This window comes from Rhinopithecus bieti, unplaced genomic scaffold, assembly GCF_001698545.2.
Source record: "Rhinopithecus bieti isolate Rb0 unplaced genomic scaffold, ASM169854v2 scaffold_37463, whole genome shotgun sequence".
NCBI classification, from domain to species: domain Eukaryota; kingdom Metazoa; phylum Chordata; class Mammalia; order Primates; family Cercopithecidae; genus Rhinopithecus; species Rhinopithecus bieti.
In genome coordinates this window covers 174,619-201,492 of record NW_016815818.1, presented here as the reverse complement: position 1 = coordinate 201,492, position 26,874 = coordinate 174,619, and the positions used below count along the sequence as shown (strand labels likewise).

Below are 26,874 nucleotides of genomic sequence, written 5' to 3'. Positions count from 1 at the left end.
CTTTTTAATTGTAACCCTTATACCCCCCCAAAAAGTCATGAAAAAATATCAATAAACATTTTTAAGAAAGAAAACTGATTTCATACAGAAGTTTTAACAAAATGATTTGCCCAAACTTAGCCATCTAGCAAATGACAGAAGTGAGACTAAAGGCCAAATATTCTGATTCTAGTTGTATTGCTCTTATTTCTCAATAGAAAATCTCAGCCATACAGTAGAAAATTGTCTCCCATGAGTTTACACCCACTGCTCCCAGCTTCAGTTTTTAGAGTCAGGAGATCAAGGGAAATTCCTATTTTATATCATGACCTTTAAAACTTGGAAATGGGGCCGGGTGCAGTGGCTCACAACTGTAATCCCAGCACTCTGGGAGGCCGAAGCGGGCGGATCACTAGGTCAGGAGATGGAGATCATCCTGGCTAACATGGTGAAACCCTGCCTCTACTAAAACACAAAAACAAAAAATTAGCCGGGCTTGGTGGCAGGCACCTGTAGTCCCAGCTACTTGGGAGGCTGAGGCAGGAGAATGGCGAGAACCCGGGAGGTGGAGCTTGCAGTGAGCCGAGATCGTGCCACTGCACTCCGGCCTGAGCAACAGAGCGAGACTCCATCTCGAAAATAAGTAAATAAATAAACAAATAAATAAACAAACTTGGAAATGGTTATCATGTCCTCTCTGAGTGGTCATATTTCACATTAGAATTCTCAATTCCTCCATTTCTTCCTTAAGAGGACTGCTTAAGTCAAAGCAGTAAACATCCCCATGCTTGTTCTCCTAGTCTAAAAACAAACAGCATAATGATTTCAAAAACATATCTCCTTAAACGGTCTATCTGGAGGTAAATGTACTTATAGAATTCTACAATCACAGCCCAAGAATACGGTAGCATTTCAGGTAATCCTGCTGTCCTCCATTACTTAGTTAAATATTCTGACTCATATAGTTGTAGTCATCTAAAACCTCTGATTTTCATGTGCAAATGCTCTCTTCTCTACCTGTAGAGTTGGGAATTTGCAACTCAAAACAGTACTTAGCTTTTATTCCTACTATGTTGTTTTCTTTTTTTTTTAATGAGAAATTCCAACTCATTATTCAGAGGTTTTTTGGGATCCTGATTCTTTTGACTGATAGTTTATCTCCCAGTTTTGTCATCTACAAATAGGAAAGCCTTGGTCTTTATCTTCATCTAAATCTTCATTGAAACTGTGGATCTCCAGAGAATTCAGAGCCTGGTGGGTCTAAAATTCTGTTTCAAGTTTGAAATCAATTCATCATTCAGTGCCATGGGTTTTCAACTAGTTTGTACTTGGTCCATGTTCTCCTCATTAAAAAAAAAAAAATCAAATTCCTTACTGAAATTCAGACATACCAGGTCTGTTGGTTCACTTGATTCCATTGGCCTGGATACCATTCCAAAGAAGGAAATGTCAGTCTGATGTTTTTTTGTTTCCCGTGCATCTAAATATATCCCTGTATCCTCTTCCAAGTGGTGTATGAAATTATCATCTTAATTACTTTTTTCTAGAACAAAGCAAAAAAAATTTTCCAATAAAAATATAGTGCTAGACACATATGTAATTTTAAAATTTTCTAGTAGCCAAATTTTAAAAGTAAAATAAAGAGGTATAATTACTTTACTGATATATTTTATTTAACCCAATCTATTAAAAAGTCATCATTTTAACATGCAATCAATATACAAATAATTATTGATAAAATGTTTTATTCCTTTTTATATAAAGTCTTTGCAATTAGTATGGATTTCCCACCATAGCACCCCTCTATTCAATTAAAAATTTAGTTCCTCATTTGTATTAACCACGTTTCAAAGGCACAATAGCCACATGTGACTAGTGGACACTGCATTGGACAGTGGAATTGCAGAATATCTTAAATTTATTTGATCTCTTTCCACATTTTGAAAGTTTAGAATGATATTTGTCCTTCAGGCTTTTTGCACCTGTCTCATGCCTAACAACTTCTCAATGAGTGTTAGAAGATTTTGCAAGTTACCTTGAAATTCTGGAATGCAATTTATCCTCATCAGCATACTTAAATACATCTGAAACAACTAGGTGGTTCCTATTAACAACACTTCACGTATCCTGACTTCAGTTAACTCTGCCAATGTCTGGACCACTTTCATCAGTATGAAGAGGAGCAATAATGAGGTTATTATTGGGAGTTCTCAAGACAGTCTTAGAACTGAATCTGGCTCTGCCACTGATGGGCTAGGTAAACTCAGACACCTTTTTAGACCTCCCTAAACTTCAGTTTCATCTATAAACAGCAACACAAATGGGATCTACTTTATTAAATTAATGTGTGAAATAAATAAGCTCACAAATATTAATTGCTTAGTACAGTGCTTGGCACAGAGTAATTGCTCACTAAATATTAGTTATATAACCAAGATGATTGGCTGGGAATACGATTAAAGTGGAGGAGGATGTTGCTTTCCCTTTGTCATCCATGAACAAAAAACCATCAATTCCTACTAGCTTCCCCATTAATCCCTTGCTCTTTCCGCTCTAACATGACCAGAAAAACCTTCAGCCTCTATTTATTACAAATTAATTTACTCTATGGCCCCCTATATTTTCCTTCCTCAGATAGGTCCTGAATCACCTCAATTCTCAATGATGACCTCTCTCTCTCAAAAACATACATACTCTTTTTTCCATTGAATCTTACCTCAGCAGGGTGTGCAGCCGTTATTTCTTCCAAACTCACACCTAGGACCTTGGCTAGATCTTCATTCAGATCCCAGGAACCATTTGCATTTTGGTGGTAAATCAGCTGCACAAGATGATTCTCTCCAAAGCCTTTGAGGAGAAAGAAAAGGGGAGGATGAGAAATTATGGAGCTATTGGCCCCTCAGCATACTTGAATTTAGGGCTGCGAAATTCAGAGACAGGCCATAGCAAGAATGCAATAGAAAGAAAGTCATCAGACAACATCCAGAAGATCGGTCTTCAAACCCTACTTGTGAAAGGATGACCAGTGGAACAGGGGTTCACAGAGGGTGGCAGCAGGGCTCTGCCGGGGGGCGGGGGCAGCCTGCAGGCAAGCCGTGTGAGCTGAGATCGTCAAGGGAGTTTATTCAACTAGGGGTCACCCTAGACTCCACTGAGATAGCAGGTTTCAGGGTCCTATATGATACACTAATGAAGCTACCTGGGCTGACCCTGGGAAACATAGGGGTGGAACAAATCTGACCATCTGCCCAGTGCTTTTCAAACAGATGACCTCCTGGGTAAAGAAAGCCAGAGGCAGCAGAACATTGAAGGTTAGTTTGTCAGTCCCGATAGATTGGAGGGGTGAACCAAGGCCTGCCTCACCTGCATGGTAAGTTTCCAAGTTGGTTCTGTGGGTGGAGGAATGAGTCTTTTCCAACAGACAGGGCAACTTTTCGAGAGACATCCATGGCTTGTCATAGCTGTAACTACAAGCTTTTAGCTTGCCTAGTCCTATATGTGTGACAGAAAAACACTGTTGAGAAAATGTTCCTATTAAGGTACTCACCTGGACTGTGCCGGTCCTTGTGATTTATCAACCCACAGAGACTGTAATTGTCCATCTGGAATGAGACGGCCTCACAACACATAACTCTCCTTCTGGGCTGAGATGCAGAAGGAGGATGGTCGGAGGATAAGGCCTTTCGAAAACCTGAAAAAATCCATACAAACATTAAGACGGTGGCACTCGCTGCTCTCTGCAGTGGACGAAGGACCCTGACAATTCGAGATACCCTCCCATCCACATGGGCTTCAGTCACCACCCTTACTGTGCTATTTTTCTCTCACATGTCCACCTCCTGTACAAACCCTCACCCTCTTTCTACTGTGTCCTCTGGAACTCCTGACACATGCTAAACAATTTTTCCTGCATCTTTAGTTTTACTACAGGAGGCTTCTGCCAGCTAAGTCTCAACTTAAAACTGAATTTGTCCTCCCAAAAGACTATTCTCCCTCCATCACTCTCAAATGGTTGTTGCTCAATGTACCACACTTCAAGTAGGGAGGCAGGGTTGGCAACGTCTTCAGTCCCTCATGCTGCATCCAGATCATTAAATGTGGCTTACCTTCCACATGTCGTCACTATTGTCTACTTCTAATCCCTTTGTTACTTCCAATCATTCACTAAAGTATCTGAAAACTAGACCATAGACTTCCACTCCATTGAAAGGCCTACCATCATCTTGAGAGATTTCATCATCCATGTAGATAGCCTATCTGATACCCTAATGCAAAGTTTCTTTGACTTCATCACATCCAATGACTTCCACTTCATTCTACTACTGCCACTTCCTCCCAAACCATGAAGATCTTGTTATTAGAATTGTCCCACTCATAGAAAATAAACTGAAAAATTGAAGCTGGGTACAGTGGTTCACGCTTGTAATCCTGACCTTTTGGGAGGCTGAGGTGGGAGGATCACTTGCGCCTACAAGCTTGATACCAGCCTGGACAAGGTAGCAAGGTCCCATCTTTGTAAAAAGTTTTAAGAATTATCTGGGCATGGTGACATATGCCTACAGTCCCAGGCAGAAGGATCACACAAGGCCAAAAGTTTGAGACCAGCCTAGGCAATGTAGTGAGAGACCTCATCTCTAAACAATATAAAAATTAAAAATTAGCCAGGCATGGTGGTGCATGTCTAGAGTCCTACCTACACGAGAGGCTGATGTGGGAGAATCACTTTAGCCCAAGAGATCGCGGCTGCAGTGAACTACAATCACACCACTGCACTCCAACCTGGGCAGCAGAGTGAGATCTTGACTCAAAAAAAATTTTTTTTTCTAAAATTCCTAGTTTTAAATACAATATCTGATTTTTCTAGTTTTCTAACTTAGAGATTTCTGTTTTACCTGATCTTTGACCTCATCTGGACTAGTAAGTTCTTGACTTCTCTACTTTTTTTCCTATATGTCAGCTTGCTTCCATCAAGCTCTCTAGTGTTACCCTAAAAACAAGCTTCCTAGCATTACCCTGATACCAAAACCAGATAAAACAACAAAAGTAAAATTACAGGCCAATATCCTTGATTAACACAGACGCACAATCCTCAACAAAATACTAGCAAACCACATTCAGCAGTACATTAAAATGATCATGCATCATTATCAAATGGGATTCATCCAAGAGATGAAAAGTTGGTTCAATAAACATAAATTGATAAACATGGATCGCACTAACAGAAAAAAGGACAAAAACATATGATCATTTCAATAGATGCAGAAAAAGTATTAAACAAATTCAACATCCCTTCATGATAAAAACTCTCAGCAAATTAGGTACAGATGAAATGTACCTCAACATAATAAAGACAGTTATGGCAAACTCACAGCTAATATACTGAAGAGGGAAAAGTTAAAAGCATTTCCTCTAAAATCAGAAACAAGACAAGGATGCCCACTTTCACCACTTCTATTCAATATAGTACTGGAAGTGCTAGCCAGTGCAATGAGGCAAGAGAAATAAATAAAAAGAATCTAGATTGGAAAAGAAGAAGTTAAACTACCCCTGTTTGCAGATGACATGATCTTATACATAGAAAACCGTGAAGACTCTATTAAAAAAAAAAAACTGTTAAATATAATAAACAAACTCAGCAAAGTTGAAGGATATAAAGTCAACATACAAAAGTCATTAGTGTTTCTATACACAAATAGCAAGCTCTCTGAAACAGAAATCAAGAAAACAATCTCATTTGCAATGGCTACAAAATAATTAAAACATTTAGGAATAAATTAACTGAGGAGGTAAAACATCTCTATACTGAAAATTGTAAGATATTGATGAAGGAAATTGAAGAAGACACAAATAAATGTAAAGATATCTCACATTCATGGATTGACAGAATAAATATTGCTAAAATGGCCATAATACCCAAAGCAATTTACAGATTCAATGCAATCCCTATGAAAATATCAAAGACATTCTTCACAGAATTAAAAAATTGTAAATTTGTATGAAATTATAAAAAAATAGTCAAAGTAACCTTGAGAAAACACACACACACACACACACACACAAACAAAATGCTGGACGCATCACACTATCTGACTTTAAAATATACTACAAAGCTATAGTAATCAAAACAGCCTAGTACTTGCATAAAAACAGACACAGACCAATGGAACAGAAATTGAGAGCCCAGAAATAAATCCACACATGTACAGCCAACTAATTTTTGACAAAAGTGCTAAGAATACAATAGGTGAAAGACAGTCTCTTCAATAAATGGCATTGAGAAAACTGGATATGCACATATGAAAGAATAACATTAGACCCTTATCTCTCATCACATAGAAAAACCAACTCAAATGAACTAAAGGCTTAAATGTAAGAGGTGAAACTATGAAACAACTAGAAGAAACCATAAAAGAAAATATCTATGACATTGGTCTGGGCAATTATTTTTGGATATGAGCTCAAAAGCATGGGTGACAAAAGCAAAAATATATAAATGAGGTTACCTCTTGTGTATAGCAAAGAAAACAACAGGGTGAAGAGACAACCTATAGAATGGGAGAAAATATTTGCAAACCAAACATCTGATAAGCATTTAATATATGCAAAATACACAAGGAATTTAACTCAAAACCAAGAAAGCAAATAACCCTATTTAAAAATGGACAAAAGATTTGAATAGACCATTTCTCAAAAGAAGACACACAAATGGCCAATAGGTATATGAAAAAATGTTCAGTATTACCAGTCATCAGGAAATTGCAAATCAAAACCACAATGAGCTACCACCTCATACCTGTCAGAATGACTACCACCAAAAAGACAAAAAATAACAAGTACTGGTGAGGACATGGGGAAAAGGGAATGCTTGCACACCATTGGTGAGAATGTAAATTAGTATAGCCATTGTGGAAAACTGTGGCTCCTTAAAACATTAAAAATGGAGCTACTATATGATCCAGCAATCCCACTGCTGGATATATAGCCAAAAGAAAGGAAATCAGTAATATCAAAGAGATATCAGCACTATTCACAACAGTTAAGTCATGGAATCAACCTAGGTATCCATCAGTGGATGAATGAATGATGAAAATGTACTATATATACATAATGTCACATTATTCAGCCATAACAAAGAACAAAATTCTGTTATTTGCGACAACATAGATGAACTTGGAGAACATTATGTTAAGTGAAATAAGCCAGCCACAGCCTGGGTAAAATGGCAAAACCCCATCTCTACGAAAAATACAAAAAATTAGCTGGGCATGGTGGCATGGTAATCCCAGCCACTCAGAAGGCTGAGGTGGGAGGATTGCTTGAGCCTGGGAGGTTGAGGCTACAGTAAGCCATGGCTACAGCAAGCCAGTAAGCCATGATTGTGCCACTACACTCCAGCCTGGGCAACAAAGCAAGACCCTGTCTCAAAAACAAAGAAGGAAAATAAGTCCAGAACAAATATATAAAGACAGGATAGGCAAATATATAGAGATAGAAAGTAGGTAAGTGATTACTGGGACTGGTGGGGAGGGGAGTGGAGGAGAAGATAGGTGGGGTCAGGGAGAGAAATGGGAAATGTCTGTTAATAGTTATGAAGTTTATTTCTTAGTGATGAAAATGCTCTAAAATCGATTGTGGCAATCAACGGTTGCACAACTCTGTGAACATACTAAAACCCATTGTATTGTACACTTTAAATGAGTGAATTGTATGATATTTGAATTATATCTCAATAAAAAAGATATCTATATATATAACTCAAAACCAAGAAAGCAAATAACCTTATTTAAAAGTGGACAAAAGACTTGAATAGACATTTCTCAAAAAAAGACACACAGATTAGGCAGTTTGGTTACTCAGTGTTTACCTGCACTTTCTACATTTTAATGTTTGTTTTTTTGTTTTCTCTTGGATTATTTTAAATCTCCTTGCCAATGTGATGCATTCTAGTTCCCTGGGACAGAAAAGTTTAACACTAACCAGAAATCCTAGATGTGGAGGTAGAAGGAAAACAAAGCAACTAAAGAACATTTCACAGCCTTTTCCTTTAAATAGTGTGCTCAGATAGTCAGAACCTTTTATTCTATACGAGTTTGGATGCAATAAAACTCATTACCTGATTGGCATCTTATCTTCAATGGGGCAGAAGCACGCAACAGCATTGGCCTTGGGATGTCCCTATGAGCCAGAGGCCCCTGAACTGGCTTGTTGAGCTCCTTATTGATAGCAATGAAAGCTGTGAAGGAGCTTATGATACCAGACTCAAGGCTAAGGTTCAATGCATCTTTTTTATCACTTGCTGGAGTATCCCTGAGGCCCATGTCCTTGGTCTGGAGCAAGGACTTGGCAGCAAGGCGGTGAATGGTGAAGCTGAAAGGAAAAAATTAAAAAGTACTGAAATGTAGGGAAAGACACCCATATACCAGTTTCTCAGGGCTCCTAAAAGTTAGGAATAGAAGAGTTAAGATAAAGTCAGATAAGGGGAGAGATAAGACTTGGGTGGTTTAGAAATAAAAAATGATTGTAGGGAAACAATTACAATGAAGCCCAGAATTAAGAGAAGAAATCTAATCCCCAAAGATGGCAGAGGAAAGAAGGAAGGAAGGAGGGAGGGAAGGAGAGAGGGAGAAAAAGAAGAAAGGAAGGAAGAAAGGAAGGAAGGAAGGAAGGAAGAAAGGAAGGAAGGAAGGGAGGGAGGGAAAACTGAATTCTCACTTGACATCAGGCTTGGGTTGTACAGGAAATGTCACTTTATCCTCAAAAGTCTTGCCCTGGAGTGTGTATTTAAGGCATACTTTTCCTGTTGTCTCTGCTGCCTGCAAATTAGAGATGAGTAGAAATGATGGAAGAAAGAGATCATCCATGGAAGGATCAGAACAGGGGCAGGTACCCAAAACAATGAATTAAAATATCTGATGAAGAATCAGGTAGCCTAGGAAACCAGAGACTTGAAACGATGGGAAGGAAGTAGGCTAGCTCCACTTGGCAAGTGCCATCTCTGGCTGAGATTGAAATCCACCTACCAGCTTTAGTGAAATGGTCAGTGTGGTAGCTCTGTGACTAGAGGAACAAACAAGAATGGGAACTCACTGGCATCCTCCCGGTCAGTTGGGCATAGATGATTAATCTCTGACCCCTAAAGATGACGGTCTGTTCTGGGGAAAGCATTTTAGCAGACAGACCAGAAGGCAAATGCCAGCTCAGAGAGACATCCTCTACCACAGGCTGCAGAGAGCGTTTCAGAGTCCTGAGAGCCTAATGGAGGGAAGAGAACAGAATAAACACAAATGATACAGACAATGGCAGCTACTATTAACTGAACAATTATGTATCAGATGTGATACAATATAATACATGTCATGCCTACTCCTCAATACTATTCCAGGAGATGGGCTTTATATATGAAGAAGCTTTACATATGAATAAGCCAAAGCTGAAATATTTAGTAACATAAATGTAAATAAAGGAAATGTTTGAGTAACGAGACTCTTGGAGAAGGGGATTAGATAACAGGTGGCACCAACTGGGAAAGAGGAGCTTAGAAATACCACCAGAGGGGTCTTCTCCTTGTGCAGAAAGATGAAATGGAATAGCAATTTACTACCTCTTCCAATCCATTAGACATATCACAATAATTCCTTCTCCTTTTCTTTGTATAGTTTGCGCAGGATGCAGGTAGTACAAAAAGAGGTTCTAAAGCACAGACCTAGAATCTCAGTCACAAATGACAGTCAAAGCTCTTAGTTTGTCTGTGTCTGGTCTTAAATGCAAAGGCCCCGATCCCTTTCAGCATCTTGTCTCTGAGCTTGCAGCTATTGGGACCAGATGTCATATTTCCAGATACTACAGCGGGCTTCTCTTACATGAGGCCAAAAGTAGCCTGACTAAGTATACAGCCTAAGGCCTTGGGGATATAGGAACAGGTATCCTGGAGGAAAGTTGCTACCCCTGCCCTTGCACAGTGTCCCCCACCCCATTCCACTTTGGTCTGGATTGCCACCTCCGGACAGACACAGCCATTCTGTCCCTCACCTTGGACTGCATCCTGTCTTTGCCTGTGATAAATTCTGAGGTGCCGCCTGATGCCCGGGCAATACCTTTTATTAGGCTGGTGGAGGCACCTTCTCCGATACCGAATGAGAAACACCTGCAATTGTAAAAGGACAGAGGTTAGACGCAAGCATTAAAGAGTAAAAATAGAAAATTAATACATAATGGCCAAAAATACATAAGGAAATAGTCTACTTTCTTGACCAAAAGTGTAATAGCTACCATTTACTGAGTATATTCTATATTTTAGGAGGTATAAAAATGCCTTAAATCAATGATTCAATTTAATCATCACAAAACCCCTAAAAAGCAGGCTTCTGCTTCACTTTGTGGATAAGAAACTGAGGCCCAGAAAGTTTAAGAAATCTTTCCAAGATCATGCAACTACTAAATGATAGCAACGTCACAGGAGCACTGATCTACCTTACTGCAAGATCCCTCTGGCAAACTAACAGAAAGATAGAAACTAACACCAGTTCCTACCTAATGATGTGCTGGTGCCGTATCTCCCCTAGCAAGATCATTCTTAGGGAAAGGAAGTGTGCCTCCTGCTCTTCTAACTGGAGAGTTCTTGCCCTGCCTTAGTCCATGTGCACCAAGTAACTTCTTAAACATAATGTGATTTCCCAAATAGAATTATACATAAACAAAGAATATATTGGTAGTACTAGCACAGGTGCTTTTGGAAGGCATGTCAGATAGAGTTTTCATTGCAAATTAATACCCTGCAATTTTGGTTTATGTATCAATCTCTCTTAGATTAGTGTGAGTCATCATCTCCAAGTCTAGTGGCATCAGCATTAGGATCAATGCTCTATACTTGTAAGACTCAGGAACAGACTTCTAACTGGACCTACCTGTAAGGAGACCTCCTAAATACTATGACTTGACAGCATCTTCATATCACAACCTTTACATTTCTAACATGATCTTTGAATTGTAGCCTATGTTATAAAGTGCTGTTTTTTTTTAAGGTCTTTTGTATAAAATCAAAACTCAACAATTTTGGCTGGGTGTGGTGGCTCACAATTTGGGAGGCCAGTGCCAAGAGTTCAAGAGCAACCTAGGCAACAAAGTGACAGACCCTATCTCTAAACAATCAAACCACAAAAAGTTGATGACTAACTAGAACTCACGACAGTGCTACATGTGGATGATAATAAAAATCAAAATATTACAATAATAGCAAAAGTTTATATAGCACTTACTTTTTGTCTAGCCCAGTTCCTAATACTTTCCCTAACATTCTCTTTTAACCATAACAATAAATCTGTAAAGTGAGTACTATTAGCATCCTAATTTTCATGTGAGGAAACTAAGGCATAGAGAGATTAGTTGATTTATCTTCTGCAGGCAAGCAGAAGACCTGTAACTTAAATCAATAACTTCTGACTTAAAATATAACACCCTAGGAAAGTTCTGCTCACAGCAATGCCACTGTAAATTGTTTCAGGCCAGCAGAGAACGAGGAAAGCTGTATACAATATTTACAACAATTTGTTTGAGAACATCAAAGGTCTACCAAGATAAAAATCTATGGGCCAAGACCTGGGAGAGGAGAGAAGCCGAGAGAAATGAGCCCAGCATCTGATGTTCCTTGACCCTTTGAAGCAAGAGCCAAGTACAAAGACAGATGACTTAAAACCCAAGCAGTTACACACAGGCGGGAGGAACAAAATAGCAATTTGCGCTTTTCATAGCAAAGGTATTCTTGTAAACACCTAAGAATTGAGGATACAACCCTAAAGGACTACATCCCAGAGGTAGAGGTGAATCCGAAATAGACCAGCCATCACTGTGACTGAAGTTCATCAGACCCTCACTGGATTAAGATTATCTGTTCCAAGTCTATCCAGTGACCATTCAGAAGCAAAGAATGAAAAGAATGGATCCTCTCAGAGGGAAGATGTCATCTAGAGGATCATCTAATTTCTATAATTTTTTATTTGACAACTAACAAAAATACAAAATCCTCAAATATTGGGAAATTAGGCACTGTACTTATGAATTATACAAGCTTAAAAATCATAATGATAATTGGAAAATATTCTTAAGTGGATGACAATGGCAAATGGCATATCCACATTTAAAATTCAGCTACAGATGTGCTTAGATCTATGGCTCTGAATACACAATTAGAAAAGAAAGTCTAAAAATCAACTATCAAGCATCTTTCTCAAGATGTTAAAAAAGGATGGCCAATAAACCCAAGGAATGTAAAAGAGAGAAAATAATAAAGATAGACAGGAGTAGATATTAATGAAATAGAAAACACTTATATGATAGAAAGTACCAACAAACACAAAGGTGCTGGTGTTTTGAAATTATTATTAAAACTGATAAATATTCAGTGCAAGGAAAGAAATATTAATAGAAAAGGCACAAATAACCAACATTAGAAAAGAAAAGGTAATATCACTACATATTCTACAAAATTTAATAATATTATTAGGCAATATAATAGACAATTTAATGCAAATAAGTTCAGTAAAATATACAAACTTTTATAAAAAAGAACACATAAAATATGAATAGTTCAAAACAAATACTTTCTCAAAAAAATATCCAGGCCAAGAGAGCTTTGCTGGCAAATTATAATAAATAGTTATGAAAGAAAATCTTTTGGAGCAAGGAAAAAAGGCAACCTTCACAGCTCATTTTATGATACTAGCATAAAATTGATATCAAAACCTGACAAGACAATATATGTCAATATTTCCCATGAAAATAGATTCAAAATCCTAAAAAATGTATTATCCAAAGGAATCAAAAAATATATGAAAGAGATTAATATATCACAACTACTTTGGGTTTATTCCAGAAATTCAAGGTTGGTCTAACATTTAAGAATTATCATTAGAATACAGACTTTAATTTTGAAGAAAGGATAAAATCATACATTCATCTAAACAGATGCATAAAATACATTTGATGAAATTCAACAATCATTCATTATTCAAAACAAAACAAAGAAAAGAGAGAAAAGAACCCTCAAAACAGAAACAAAAGGGAATTTCCTTAATCATAGAATAACTGAACGAAAAAAAAAAAAAGAAAAAAAAAACCCTACAGCAAACAAGCATACTTAAGTTGTGCAAAGTTGGAGGAATATTCCGGCTTTTAAGGCCAAAATGACGAACGTAGAAGGCACTGGATCTCGATCATTGGTTGATCTCAGATTTCTACTAGAGGTGCTCGCTCCAGAGGGCAATCCAGCAAGAGAAGAAAAGAATGTTTAGAAAAATAAGAAAAAGCGACGAACAATTTTTTAAGAAATAAGAAAAATAAAAACCTGATATTGTTTCAAATGTGTCCATGTCTTCATAGAACTATCTAAAAGAGCCTCGACAAATAGTATTAGTAGTTTGCAGACTCTTAAATTAAAAATATAATTTAATTAACATCTAAATTAATTAACATCATTAAATACAAGTCAAGTAAAACAAGCTATAGAAATTCATTTCTAAATAGAAATAAACAACCAGTAAATAAAATTATTAAAAAATACTATTTAAAATAGCATCAAACACCTAGGGAAACAATTTAATAAAAAAATGCATGAAGCCCTCTACACAGAAAATTATAAAATATTACAGAGAGATTTTGTGTGTACAGAAGGCTTCCCTTATCTGCAGTTTTATATTCTATAGTTTTAGTTACCTGCGGTCCACTGCAGTCCAAGCATATTAAATAAAAAATTCCAAAAACAGACAATTCATACATTTTAAATTGCATTCCATTCTGAGTCGCATGATGACATCTTGTGCCATGCTGCTCAATCCCACCCTGGACATGAATCCTCTATGTCCAGCGTCTCCATGCTGTCTATATGACCGTTAGTCACTTAGTAGCAGTCTCAGGTATCAGACAGATACATGTGGTATCGCAGTACTTACGCTCAAGTGACCTTTATTTTACTTAACTGTTCATTTTATTATTAGTTATTGCTAATCTCTTCCTGTACGTAATTTATAAGTTAAATTTTATCATAGGTATGTATGTATAGACAAAAAACATAGCTGAAACAAATGTGGTAAAAGGTTGACAACTGGTAGACCCGGGTGAAGGGTATATGGTGTCCATTGTATTTTTTTTTTTTAAGATGGATTCTCGCTGTGTCACCCAGGCTGGAGTACAGTGGTGGGATCTCAGCTCACTGCAACCTCCATCTCCCGGGTTCAAGCAATTCTCCCGCTTCAGCCTCCTGAATAGCTGGGATTACAGGCACACACTACCATGCCCTGGCTAATTTTTGTATTTTCAGTAGAGATAGGGTTTCACCATGTTGGCCAGACTGGTCTCAAACTCCTGACGTCGTGGTCTGCCCGCCTCGGCCTCCTAAAGGGCTGGGATTACAGGCATGAATCACTGCAGCCAGCCCATGCCATTGTTCTCCATTGTTCTATTTTTGCAACACCTCTATATGTTTAAGGTTTCTTAATAAAATGTTGGAAACAAACACTTCGAGAAATCAGAGACCAAAGTAAATGAAAGGATATACTATGTAAATAGATTGGAATGCTCAATATAGTAAATAGTCAGTATTGCTTAAATAGATCTAGTCAATGCAATTCTGGCCAATATACCAATAAGTTTCCTTTTTTGGTAAAAACTGACAAGCTAATGCTAAAATACAAATACTAACAGTCAAGTGTAACCAAGACAGTCTTGGTTATGAAATGAACAAAACTGAGGGCTTATCACTATTGGAAATCAAGATTTATCATGAACTTGTACTCATTCATATGGTGTAGTTCTAGCACACATCTAGATGAATAGACCAATGTAATGGAACAGAGGATCCAGAAACAATGTACATGTGCATAGATGCTTATTGCTGACAGAGATGACACTGGGCATTAGTGAGGAAAGGACAAACATGTCCATAAATGGAATAGGGTCAATTTGATATCCACATTACAAAAATACAAAACCTTGGATAGGGAAAGACTTTTTAACAGGACACAGAAAACACTAACCATAAGGGAAAAGACTAAAAAGTATCGAACTACATTAAAATTAACAACTATTACTTGAATACATTCTGAAGCTAAGAGCAAACTATAGAGTATTTCTAGAACATACAATCAACAAAGAGCTTGTATCCAGACTACAGAATGAACTATAGATCAATAAGAAAATCAACCTAATAGGAATAAATAAGTAACAGGAAAAAGACTTGAAAACACATCACAAAAGAGGACATTCAACTGGTGAACAAATACGAAGTAGTGCTAAACTTCATTCATCGGCAGGAAAATGTAAATTAAAACCATAATAAGACACCACGACACACACACAAAACTAAAATTTAAAGACAATATCATGTTTTGGATAGGAAATGAGGCAATTGGAACACTCCTACAATAAAGAATTAAATTAGTACAATCATTTGGAAAAATGTTTGGCATTCCCTAGAAACTCCATAACTCTGTCTACTCAGAGAAAAATCTACATATATAAATATGTATGTATGCATATACACGTGTGTGCAAACCAATAATGTACAAGAATACAAAACTGTTCACAGCAGCATCATTTCTAACAGCCAAATCAAAGTCCTACAGCATTAAAATCAATAGATAAATTATGGCATAGTCATTTTATGGAATACTATACATCAGTGAAAATTAACTATGGCTGTACTCAAAATATATATGAATTTCTCAACATATTGCTGAAAGAAAAGAAACAATATACACAGAAACAAAAACATATTGTATAACTCATTTATTTTCACTCAAAAACAAGCACGAATAACCCATGATGTTGTAAGTCAGGAAAGTTTTAGTGTGTAGTGACAGGGAATAAGACGTGATGGAAAAGGGTACAGATGGAGAGGCCTACTACCATTCCAGGTTTTACCTATGTGGCGATGACACAGTGCATTCACTGTGATAATTTATCCAGTTGTATACTTATAATTTTTGTAGTTTTCTGCATGTTTTACTTCCCTAAAAATGTTTATAGTAAAAAAAAATTAACATCTTACTATTCAATTCTCGTGTCCATTGTAGTTTAGAAAGAATAAGAAACAATGGTTTTGCTGTGTTGTTGATGTTATTTGGAAAACTGTCTTTACTTTTTATAGGGAGAAATAAATTTTCACCTGCTAAAACTAAATTCTGAAATCATTTGGTCCTCTTTAAGGAATGTCAACAGTGGCATCATGTAGCACTAGAGTCTGTATGCCACTACTTAGCTCCGATTACCCAGAAATCACATTTTCTTCATACCTGTGTTTCTGTCTGTTGATCCTAACTTCTTTAATTACACTAAATGTGTCTGTAACTTCTCCATCTGTAAAGACAAAAAGCTGTACAAAGAAAGAAAATGTTCATCAGATCTTTGTCAAGTTCATTTCAAGAAACCAGAATTTGCCCTTGAAAAGTCCACCTATTTCATTGCAGAGGCTCTGGTACCTCTTCAAAGAGGCATGAAATCTCTAATGTTTCAGTCACTAGCACCACATTCGCACATGATCTGTTCAGAACCCAGGGAATTTTTAGCATCTCCCCTCCTAGCTGCATCTAAGTTATTGTGGCACTCCATAAAAGGCCTTCCAGTGTCCATCGCATGGAGTTAAGGAAGAAGAAAAATGCATCGTCTTTTTTTTTCTATTTACTATATGATAGAAGACTGTGAATTACAAACCATATTTGAACATACTGCATGAAGCTCAGGGGCATAGATTCTTAGGGATTTCACACTTGCAGTCTCTTCTGTGAGCTCTGTTCCACTTCTTACCTGTAGGGGGTGGCCTGGGATGGAGGGTCCCCTGTAAATGTTCTGGAGTGGTGCCAAGATTTCAGTGCCCCCTAGGTCGGCCTGGATAAGCTTAACTCTCCCCAGAGCCTCCTCCATCGTTTGCTGAGTGTACTTCACACTCTTCCTGAGAAAAACAAACACACCCAGTTACATGAGGGCTACTTAACTTTGCCCAGTATAGAGTCCCTGAATTGAGAAATCCCCATGAAAAGACAGTCTTATCCGAAACCCCCAATGCCAAAGTCAACTCCGCAGTAACCCCTTTAACAATTTAGTCGCTTTCTTTAAAGTCTCATTTTGTACTCCCTATTGTCTTTCCCGAAACTTACGGAAAGTATGCCTCATAGGAAGAGCCAAATCCATAGATGTTGAAATAACAGCCCATAGGTAAACTCTTCAGCAGCAAAATCAGTGTTTCCTGAAGGTAAGAGAGCATGAGGATACAGAGTGAGAGAGGCTCGTCAAAACACACGGGCCCTGCCAATCGACTCTGGAGGATGTAGGCCATCACCCACCTTGTGCCTTCTTACATTCCAAAGCTAACCTCGGGGTCGTCATGCTGCTGTCTCAGGCTCCAGATAGACCCTAATTTAACCCCTCAGATTCATCCTCACTTGAGCATGTGACCCAGAAGAGGAAAGAAACTTTACCTTGGCTGCCTGGATGCGCAGCTGAGATGTATCCTGGCTACTCATGGGGCTCTGCATACTTCCCGAGCGGTCCATGAGGAAGACAAACTCTCCACAGGTATTTGATGGTTGATCTTCCGGGATATTTGGATAGAAACTCACCATTGCTGATGGATCTCGCATCAAATGACCTGTTCAGAAAGGATAAAGCCACTGTAAGACAAAAAGGAACTCAAGAATCCTAGTACCTAAGAATCAATGGTAGTGAATTCAATTAAGAGCTAAGAAAACTGAAATCTAAAACACTGTGATGATTCGTATACCATAACTGCTTGCAACGGGGTCGAGGTGAGTTATAAATATATAAGACAGACAAAAGCAGAACAGATACGAAAAAGAAGAAAGAGGATAGAAATTAGTAGACACAAGCAATAGTTAAAACATTATCACTGATTACTAGTTTCCTGGGAGCTAGGCAAATGAATGAAACACATTAGGTTAAAATGTTCCAGCATTTGCCAAAAGAATCAGACAAGTTTATCTACAGAATCAAACCTTTTCTTCAAATCAAATAAATGGGAAATGTATCACATGGGCCTTAAGTCTTTATAGCTTTGAAAAAAGTGATACTCACATGGACAATTTTTAGGTTGACAATTTACAAGAGTTGAGAGTATAAGTATTATACCCACCAAGGTAAGTCTGTCTGCTTTGGCTATGAATAACTCGCTGATAGTCCCCAGAAGAAAGGGAAACACTGAGATATGTGTTGGATTCTATTAGCATCATCCAATGGTGTGGGGGTGACCACAGGAGCCCAGTCTATCTGGCCATGTTGTCAAAGCCATAGCTATGACTATTTTTAGAAGCAAATGAGGGCTGATACAGGAACTGAAATGCTAGTATTGAGATAGTGATGCAATGAGAATGGCTGGGTTAACTCCAACTTTGCAGAAAATATAAGAGGCTATATAATTAAATTCCATTATCCCGTTTTTACAAAGTGGTTCCAGGATCATAGGTTTATATTCTCAGTAGTCCCGGGATTTGGTATGTCATTAGAATGTGGCTCAGTTTAATTTCTTTCCCATAGGATATGTCAATCACCAAACTGGCTTCTGAATAAGATGGGTGTTGCCCATCAAATATATGATAGGACATTGGTTCAAAAATAACATTTATACAATCCAGATGTCTGGATATATGACAGAGGAGGAGCTTTTTTGGTGAGCAAGGTTCCTTTCCATTCTCAGAGACAGCTGGTTTAAATGGAGATGGTGCTACACTGAGGAGTCAGAAAGGGTGGCATGAGTATGATATGGGGTAACATATTTAACCTGTTCACAACAATGCCAGATGAATTGTAAGTGTTATATGTGAATTATCTACTATAATTTTAGCCTGGCTCAAATTATTTTCACCTCCATGAGTCTCAGCTTCTTTGTTTTCAAATGAGGCATTTCAAACTTTAGCTCCTCTGCTTGCTAGCCTCATGTTTTCCTCTAGCCTCATGTCTTCCCCTGAAAAACCAAGGTAGTAACACCTACGTCAAGATTATTTTAAGCAGGGGTATCCAATCTTTTGGCTTCCCTGGGCCATATAAGGAGAAGAAGAATTGTCTTGGGCCACACATAAAATACACTAACACTAACAATAGCTGATGAGCTTAAAAAAAAAATCACAAAATAATTTCATAATGTTTTAAGAAAGTTTACAGATCTGTGTCAGGCTGTATTCAAAGCTGTCCTGGGCCCCGTGCGGCCCCCAGACTCTGAGTTGAACAAGCTTGATTTTAAGAGTTAAGTAATATAATATACTTAAGGAACTCAGTTTAGGGCTCAACTCAGATTAAACCCGTAATAACAGTATTATTAAATTATTTCTAAATTGTATTTTACACACTTTTAAATTAAATTATAAATTTAATTTTAGAAAGACATTATGTTCTTAATATCGTAAGTACATCTGTTGTAAGTTTGTAAAAAAATAACATACTGTGTTTTTGTCATATAGCTGTAGGTTTCATTTGGCAGAACTCTAAATGGTTTTAGTGAGCCAAGCTGCCGCTTAAAGTTGTCATTTGCTTCCTTGTGTGGATGAGAACAGCAAGTCATCTTGACTAAATATATGACCTGGGAAGCAAAACTTGAGCAGTCCTGCTGGAAGGGATTCACAAGACTGTAAAGACTGTCCCTGATGTCCGCCCTTGGCCTTCAGAACTGGTCATGGGGACTAGGTGAGAAAATCTGCATAGGGACCAAGGGAACTTCTTAGAAAAACAGGAACTGAGATCTCAATGCTTACCTTTTGAGATCCAACTTTATGGAACTTTCTCTGGTGAAGACAGTCCTTTAAAATAATCTTAACTGACAAGTAGGTCACTGTGATGGGAACATTTCATGGACACCCAAGGAGACAGTCACCATAAGGAAAGGAAAAAGCAGAACACTAACGTACAAAGACAGAGCATGAAGCTTCATGGAAGAGGAGCTGGTTACAGCAAATCTGGCGGAAACTGGGAGCCCGTTGAATGACCTTAGCATGGAGAGCTGGCCCTAAGGAAGAGTGGCTGAACAAGTGAGGGAAAACTAAAAAGTTCAATTTGTGAGCTCAAGTATGAAGCTACTTTGGAAGCAAACATTAACAATGAAAGAGTAGGGTACTCTGTAGAAAAACAACTACAGGGTATTTTCTTGATAACAGTTATAATTGTAAAAGCAAGAGCCTAACTCAAGTCGTCCCACTTTGAATATGATTGTCACCAAGGACATGTCCATTCCACCACGTGTAAATGCTTCAGAAGTCGCAATAGCACTCCAGTCCTGCGTCATTGAAACCCAGGAGCATGGCAGTCCAGGAAGCCCCCAAGAACACAGCAAACTGACATGGGTTATACCAATTTAAATTCCAAGAAAGAGTGTGTATACATAAAGGAAAATTTCAAAAGCAAGAAACATTAAAAGAAAACAAGAAACTAAAGTTATTAAGAAGCTAAACTTAGACTTAGGAATTAAAAAGCTGGGGCAAAACAAAAAGTTTTGGAGATGAAGAGTGGTGATGGTTGTACAAAGTGAATGTCCTGAAGACCACAGAATTGTACACTTAAAAATAGTTAAAATGGTCAATTTTGTTATATATATTTTATCTCAAAAAAAAAGAGAATAAAAACTTCAGCTGACACTGCATGTAGCTGTGATGAATCGATCAATAAAATTATTTATTAGATGAAAAAGAAATTAAGAACTAAACTTAGTCAATCTAATCACAATTACTGCTTGCATTCTTCCTGTGTTTTAAAATGTTTTTCCTAAAGCACAGATTATTTTATAGTGGTAATCTGTCTATAACTTACTTTTCTTTTACTTAACATTCTTTGGAGGTCATTTTTCCAATTACTTCAATCTGTCAGTGTACATTATTTTAGGAGCTGCATAATAACTCATGAAGTATACCTAGCATAGTAAATTTAGCCACTAAGAGACATTTTGATTGCGTACTAATACTTGATATTATTAAAATGGTGGGGGACATCTCAGTGCATATTTTTACTTACATCTAGATTTATTTCCTTAGGCAAGATTTCTAAAAGTGAAATTAGGAAAGTTAACATTTATTTAACACATATGGCCAAATTTATCCTCAAAAGGTTAATTCACCACACCTTTTAAAGCATGAGGCATCAGATTTGGAAATCATTGATAATTTGAAAGGTGAAAATGTCACATGATTATTTGGATTTCTGTCAATACTGATCATTGCCACATGTTTATAAACTGGCCATGTTTTCTCTCGTAAATTATCTGTTCCTGGCTTTTGCCCAATTATCTACCGATCTACTTAAATTTGCCTACAAGACATATCACATGACAGTCATTAAACCTAACCATTTGGCATGACATAGTGTAAACTATTTCAGTTTTCACACGTATTAACCACCACTGGAGGGAAGGAAAGAAAAGAGGGTAATTTGACAGTAATTCCAAGACAGGGAGGTGCCCCTTAGAGAATTACTACAAAGGAAGAAAGAAAATACCTGGCTTCATTTTAGGCATCCCCGTCTCCAAAACCACGCTGGGAGTATGCACCTCACTGTAGTAAATCAGGAGTTCCACGTCCCGATCAAACTTGTGTCCAGCAGCCAGGGAAACCTGAGTTGGGGACAGGTAAAGGAGCCATACTAGAATTATCACTGCTTGCTTCTTGGGGCTGAGGTCAGGGCTATAGTCCTCCTCCATGAGACAGCATGACCAGGAACAGAGGTGAGGCTGGAGAGAAGGCTCTGGAGATTAAATGAGGATATGGAAGGAGCATGTGGGACCCCCTCTGGGTTACCATTTGGGAAGAACTGGGTGGGGACCAAGTCAAGACTTAAGCAACAGAGGAACTGACAACAGCAGTATTCTCTCATTAACTACCTGAGCAGAAGTCTTGTCCTCTCCTAGGTACTCAGTGGGACTCAAGGGGCAGTTGGATTGGACCTTCTCAATGCCATGCTTGGAATCTATGGTGGCGACCATGCTGAGTGTGTAGGGCAGGTCCTCCACAGGGATTATAGGAGTCTTCACATTAAGGCAACTGTCCTTTGACGACCCTATAAAAAGTGACCTAGTTCTGTTTTCCTTGCCAACACTTTTTACGACACTCTCAACCTTAAGAAAATTTCCCCATTTATGTCACCCACCACTAGTATTCAAAGGGGAGAGATACTCACCAGAGAACTGGTATCTAGGATTCAGGACAGCTGGGAGGACAAAGCGCAGAGCCCCATCTGTTTCCAGAGGCAGCTCCTGCACATACTTCAGGGTGACTGCCGCCTTCGACCCAGGTTGGAGGTTACCCACATTGCAAGAGAAGACATCCCTGGAGCTGCTGTCCTCCTCCAATAAGAAGGCCTGGTGGCCCTGGGAGATGGCTTTCTCGTAGTTGGTGCGGGCCTGAGAAGAACAGGGCAAGGGATGGGAAAGAAAGGGAACATCCAAGGTGACATGGCTGAAAAAGAGACGAGTAGTGCAGAGTGACTGTGATGGGTCTTGTCTAATCACAGCTATACTTTGAATGCCTCTGATTGATTTTTTTCCCCCAAATGATTTTAGAAAAATGGCAGTCAGAAAAGAGTGGAAGAAAGAGCTTTCAACATCAGCATGTTTTGTGAAAGTACATTTAGTAGAGATCATAAAGAGTATGCGTTAAGGAAATAAGAAGGGAGGAGGTAATGTAATAAGAAGGGAGGAGGTAATCTCTACTACCTTCATCTTGTCTTGTAATTCTGCTACAATTTTCTTCCCATCCACCAAGGCCTCAAAGCTGTAAACAGCAGAGTCTTCATCCATGGGGAACAGAAAGACGGCCTCCAGAGGAACTTTCTCCTCGTTCTCATAGTTCAAAGTTGCAGACACATCAGCCACAAACTCGTAAATGGACACGCTCACAGAGATACTCTTCAGTGGCACTGGAGATAGACCAGAATTCAAGTTCATCAAGCTTCAGTAGGATGCTTCCTTGTAGATCAAGCCTTGTGCTAAGTGCCGAAGATTCAATGGCAAGTAAGAGTCACAAAGTAGGCTTACCTGGCTCCCGTTGGAGGGTGAGTAGGCCATAGAAGTGCACCATGGTGATACAAGATTTCTGCAGAAAAGACATATCACAAACAGGGAGACATGTTGGAAGTTAACTGTTCAAACACCAGTACTTTATGTGCTTTTCTCTGGCATAAGAATACAGTCAAAGGGTTAATGTTGGAGTTAGGAAGTTGGAACCTTTAAAAAAAGGAGACAAAGATTTCAATCAAAAGGCTCCTTTTAAATGGCAGTTCTAGGTGGGGAAGCTATAAGATTCACTGGTATCTACTAAACAGGAAATCTCTGAAACACCCTGAGGCTGTTTGAAATACCAATTCCACTTTCTCAAAAGTGTGTTTAATTCACCACTCCTTAGGCATATGGAATAGGTGTCACTAACCCCTCTGAGTCTCAGTATTTTCTTTCTAAAATGAGTAGCATAATATCCACACATCATATATGAATTAATACATGTGAAGTCCCTAGAATAGCACATGGCCCATAGGAGGCATTTATTCAATGATGACAGACATCACTATTGTCCCTATTATTGTTGTAACTGTTAATCAATAAACCTCTGCCGCCATTCACTTTGGATCATGGCATTCAGGGACGTGCTGCATGTGAGAAGCTGTGTGATCCAAGATGGACTCCTGCCACAGGCCATTTACCTTGTGGCTTTTCTTTGGGACTCAAAATTAAAAGATGCAAGTATATTTGTTTGTATCCATCCAAGATATTCTAATATATATAAATATTATATATGCACATAGCCTACATTTGCACCCCAACTAAACAGCACCAGTAAATCAGGCTTTTCATTCCATATCTGTTATTTTGAGAAATTGGATAAAAATTGAGTGTGGCAAAATGACTCACAATTTGACAGCAATGCAGAGGACAGTGGCAGGCGTGAGGAGAGGAGAGGATGCTCAGAAAAGGGCTTCTACGCAGACCTCTGACCTGGGCAAGTTCTCTGGTAGAACAGGCTGGGCTGGGGGAGGGAAGAATTTCTAGTAACTCATTAAGCAGACAGCCTAAAGCAGGAGACTCACACAGGAGTAAAACAGCTGAAAGAGAAGCTCTCAGGCTGGGCAATGCTCACCAAGGGTGGCTTGAGTAAATGAGAGAGACGCAGAGGGTGTCCCTTACAAGGAAATAGCCTTCACTTCCCCATTCTAAGCTCAGAAAAAAATCCTCCGTTGAGGAAAACTTGCTATTCTGCACCCTTGCCCCCACTCTTCCCAGTACAAACAAAACTAGTTTGGGTCAGAATTAGTTCCGTCTTTCAGGATGGCACTTCAGAAAGGCAACTTGCAAGACTTAGGTAGCGACCGGCCACCAAGCTGAAAGCCTCATTGAATCTGAGGCAGCTGGGAGAATACAAGTCTTCTCGCCTAGCCAGGTAGCTGCTTCGGGAATGCAGCCCCAGCAGGGGCTGCTCAGCAGCTAGAGGGGGGTGGGGGAGCTGGGTGGCACCACCGGCCACACACACCCCTGCGACCTGTGGCAGGGGTTGAAGTGGAGAACCCGGAACCAGACAAGAAGGAGATTTGGGGTAAGAAGTGGGGCTTGGATAAAATCAGAGATTGATTTAACCTTTCCATTTCAGTCCTAGATTTCCAATGTCCACGTATTTACAGAAGGGACTGCGTCAGTCTCTTACGTTTTTATATAGAAGGGCTTAGAGGCTGCAGTTGATTGGAGTAGATAGCGGCTTACAGCCTCATTCCTCAGTTTACACTATCTTGAAATTCAGAAAACATGAATTGTCTATATCAAAGAAAGAAAGGGGGTAAAAAAGTAAAGTAAAAGAGAAGGAAAGTAGGAAGAAGGGCCTTGAGATTAGGAGATGCCTAAATCCCTCCTTCAGCCTCCAAAAGATTCCCCTAAACTACCAAACTTGCAGGAAACCTTCCTGGGGTTCATACATCAGGATGAAACCCTCCACCCGTGGGGCGTGCAGTTCAAGGAGCCCCTACAAATTTGGGCACTGGGGAAAGGGAGCTAGAATGCGCAGCTCTCAGTCTTCCAGCGCAGGGGATGGATCCAGGCCCTGCACCGACAGCTTGGTCCCCTACCTTCTTTTCCTGCAGTCCGGTGTGCTCTGAGTCACAGCGGAGTGAAAACAGCTGCGGTCATAATTTCCGGAAAGAACCGCCCCTTTCTAGGGACCGTTTATAAAGTAGGGACTACAAGACTAAGGGATCAACGGAAAATTATTAAACAAATAATCGAACTTTCGCTTGTTTGTATCAAAGGAAAAGTCTTCGACTTTGGAACGTTTGCTTTTTTTATTTGCTCTTTGCTAAGGAACAATCAGAGAACCGGCAAAGAGAGAAAGGGAAAATGCTGCAACAGGAACAACATCAACAATGACATGAAAAGCTGCATATTTCTGTAAAAGCTTAATTGCCAAGGGCTTAACTGTGCCCTGGGCCCTGTTAATCAAAGCTTTATGGACATTATATCATTGACACCTTATCTCTAATGTGAGTCATTTTTCCCCAAGTTGCACCTTCCCTACAGCACGGGGAAAGATAAGGAGATAGTGCAAGGCACACACATCTGCTCTAATGAGAGAAGCTCTAGCCAGGGAATCCCAAGTCTTCCTGTCATGGGTCACTTATGGGACCCTGAAACCAAATGTTTGGGTTAACAATGTAAGTAACTGAGAATGTCTATGCTCATTTACCTGGCTAAAGGACATTAGAAGTTATCAAGGTCCCCATGGCTTCTCTATTTCAAAACAACCTATTAAATCTGGGACTTAAAGTGTCATATTGCTGTAGAGAAACTATAGGGTAAAGAATACATGATACATATGGAAAACACAGCTTGATTTTGGTCTCTGTGGTGTATTTTTTGTGGATATGTTACTCTCCCCAAGTTATTTGTTCTCTCATCTGAAACATGGGGATAATGACATACCTCCACTGATTGTTTTTTTGAGATCTAATGAATCTTAGTGGCTATAAAAGTTATATATATATATGCACACACCCCCATTTATATACATGCATGTGCATGCATAGATGTATATATGTGTATGTATGTACACCACACATGTATATACAGTTACATGCATGTAATAGATGCATATATAGTAAAGCATAACATAAGCACCAATTCTATTTTATCAGTACTGGGCCCTACAACCATGGTTTTTACATGTACTGAACTAATTAGGAGAGGAAATTATCCTTTTCTCTGGAGAGAAATCATGTCTGGTCTTGTTCCTTGTGACTGTGCCTTCTTTCCATTGGCTGAAACATCTGAGCAACAGAAGGGAGGAGCTGGAAATGTGGGCAGCGCTCATCATCTGATCCTGCTGGGCTTAGAGCTTAGCACTAAAAGTCTGCCACAGACCAGGCATGCAGCATGGTTAGAGGGCACTGAATCAGGAAACGCACAGAAGATGCTGGTTGTTGAAAAGACAACTATGTGAAAATTCCCATAACCGAGCACAATATACACAATTAAATCGATATGGATGAGGCATCTTCACTTAAAAGTCTGTCCTTGTGCCTTTAGTGTTGCCAGCCATTCCTCAATCTTGAGGAATTCCTTCTTTTTTTTTTTTTTTTTTCTGTTCTGGTTCGGAACAGGCTTTCAATAAACTCTTTTGCTCATTGTCTCATTTCTGTTATTCTCTTTCCTCGATGTTCTCTATCTTTATCATCGTGGAGAGTTTCAAGTGTACAGTTCTGCTTGTTGTCTCTCCTCTGATGTTTCCATAGTAATTCATCTAAAACTTCCTGCTGTTCTTACCAAACCTGAGCCCTTTATGTGCTCTTAAAATTGTAAACCTTTAAGAAAATAAGTTTTTAAAATGCATGAAGTTATTTGGTTAATTAATAAATACATATAAATTCCGGTGGTTGAATATACGC

At 38.8% G+C, this 26,874-nt stretch overlaps 1 protein-coding gene across 3 annotated transcripts in view; it reads right to left on the bottom strand.

Annotated features, from left to right (window-relative positions):
- Window positions 1–25,183, bottom strand: part of VWA5A (von Willebrand factor A domain containing 5A) — a 27,578-nt gene extending 2,395 nt beyond the window's left edge. Inside the window, exons 1-17 of one of the 3 annotated variants that reach the window (XM_017853848.1) lie at window positions 25,063–25,183; window positions 23,861–23,975; window positions 22,991–23,048; window positions 22,670–22,872; window positions 22,135–22,357; window positions 21,839–22,014; window positions 21,457–21,571; window positions 17,445–17,614; window positions 17,124–17,212; window positions 16,774–16,918; window positions 16,263–16,342; window positions 10,009–10,123; window positions 9,067–9,231; window positions 8,692–8,792; window positions 8,093–8,346; window positions 3,527–3,670; window positions 2,696–2,826 (exon numbers count right to left, since the gene is read on the bottom strand). In XM_017853848.1, coding sequence (XP_017709337.1) covers window positions 2,696–2,826; window positions 3,527–3,670; window positions 8,093–8,346; window positions 8,692–8,792; window positions 9,067–9,231; window positions 10,009–10,123; window positions 16,263–16,342; window positions 16,774–16,918; window positions 17,124–17,212; window positions 17,445–17,614; window positions 21,457–21,571; window positions 21,839–22,014; window positions 22,135–22,357; window positions 22,670–22,872; window positions 22,991–23,033 — 2,154 coding nt within the window. In that variant the 5' untranslated portion in view covers window positions 23,034–23,048; window positions 23,861–23,975; window positions 25,063–25,183. Of the gene's footprint in view, window positions 1–2,695; window positions 2,827–3,342; window positions 3,472–3,526; window positions 3,671–8,092; window positions 8,347–8,691; window positions 8,793–9,066; window positions 9,232–10,008; window positions 10,124–16,262; window positions 16,343–16,773; window positions 16,919–17,123; window positions 17,213–17,444; window positions 17,615–21,456; window positions 21,572–21,838; window positions 22,015–22,134; window positions 22,358–22,669; window positions 22,873–22,990; window positions 23,049–23,860; window positions 23,976–25,062 lie in introns of all 3 variants that reach the window. The other 2 variants (XM_017853850.1, XM_017853849.1) reach the window with 2 other exon arrangements.
- Between the last annotated feature and the right edge of the window lie 1,691 nt (window positions 25,184–26,874).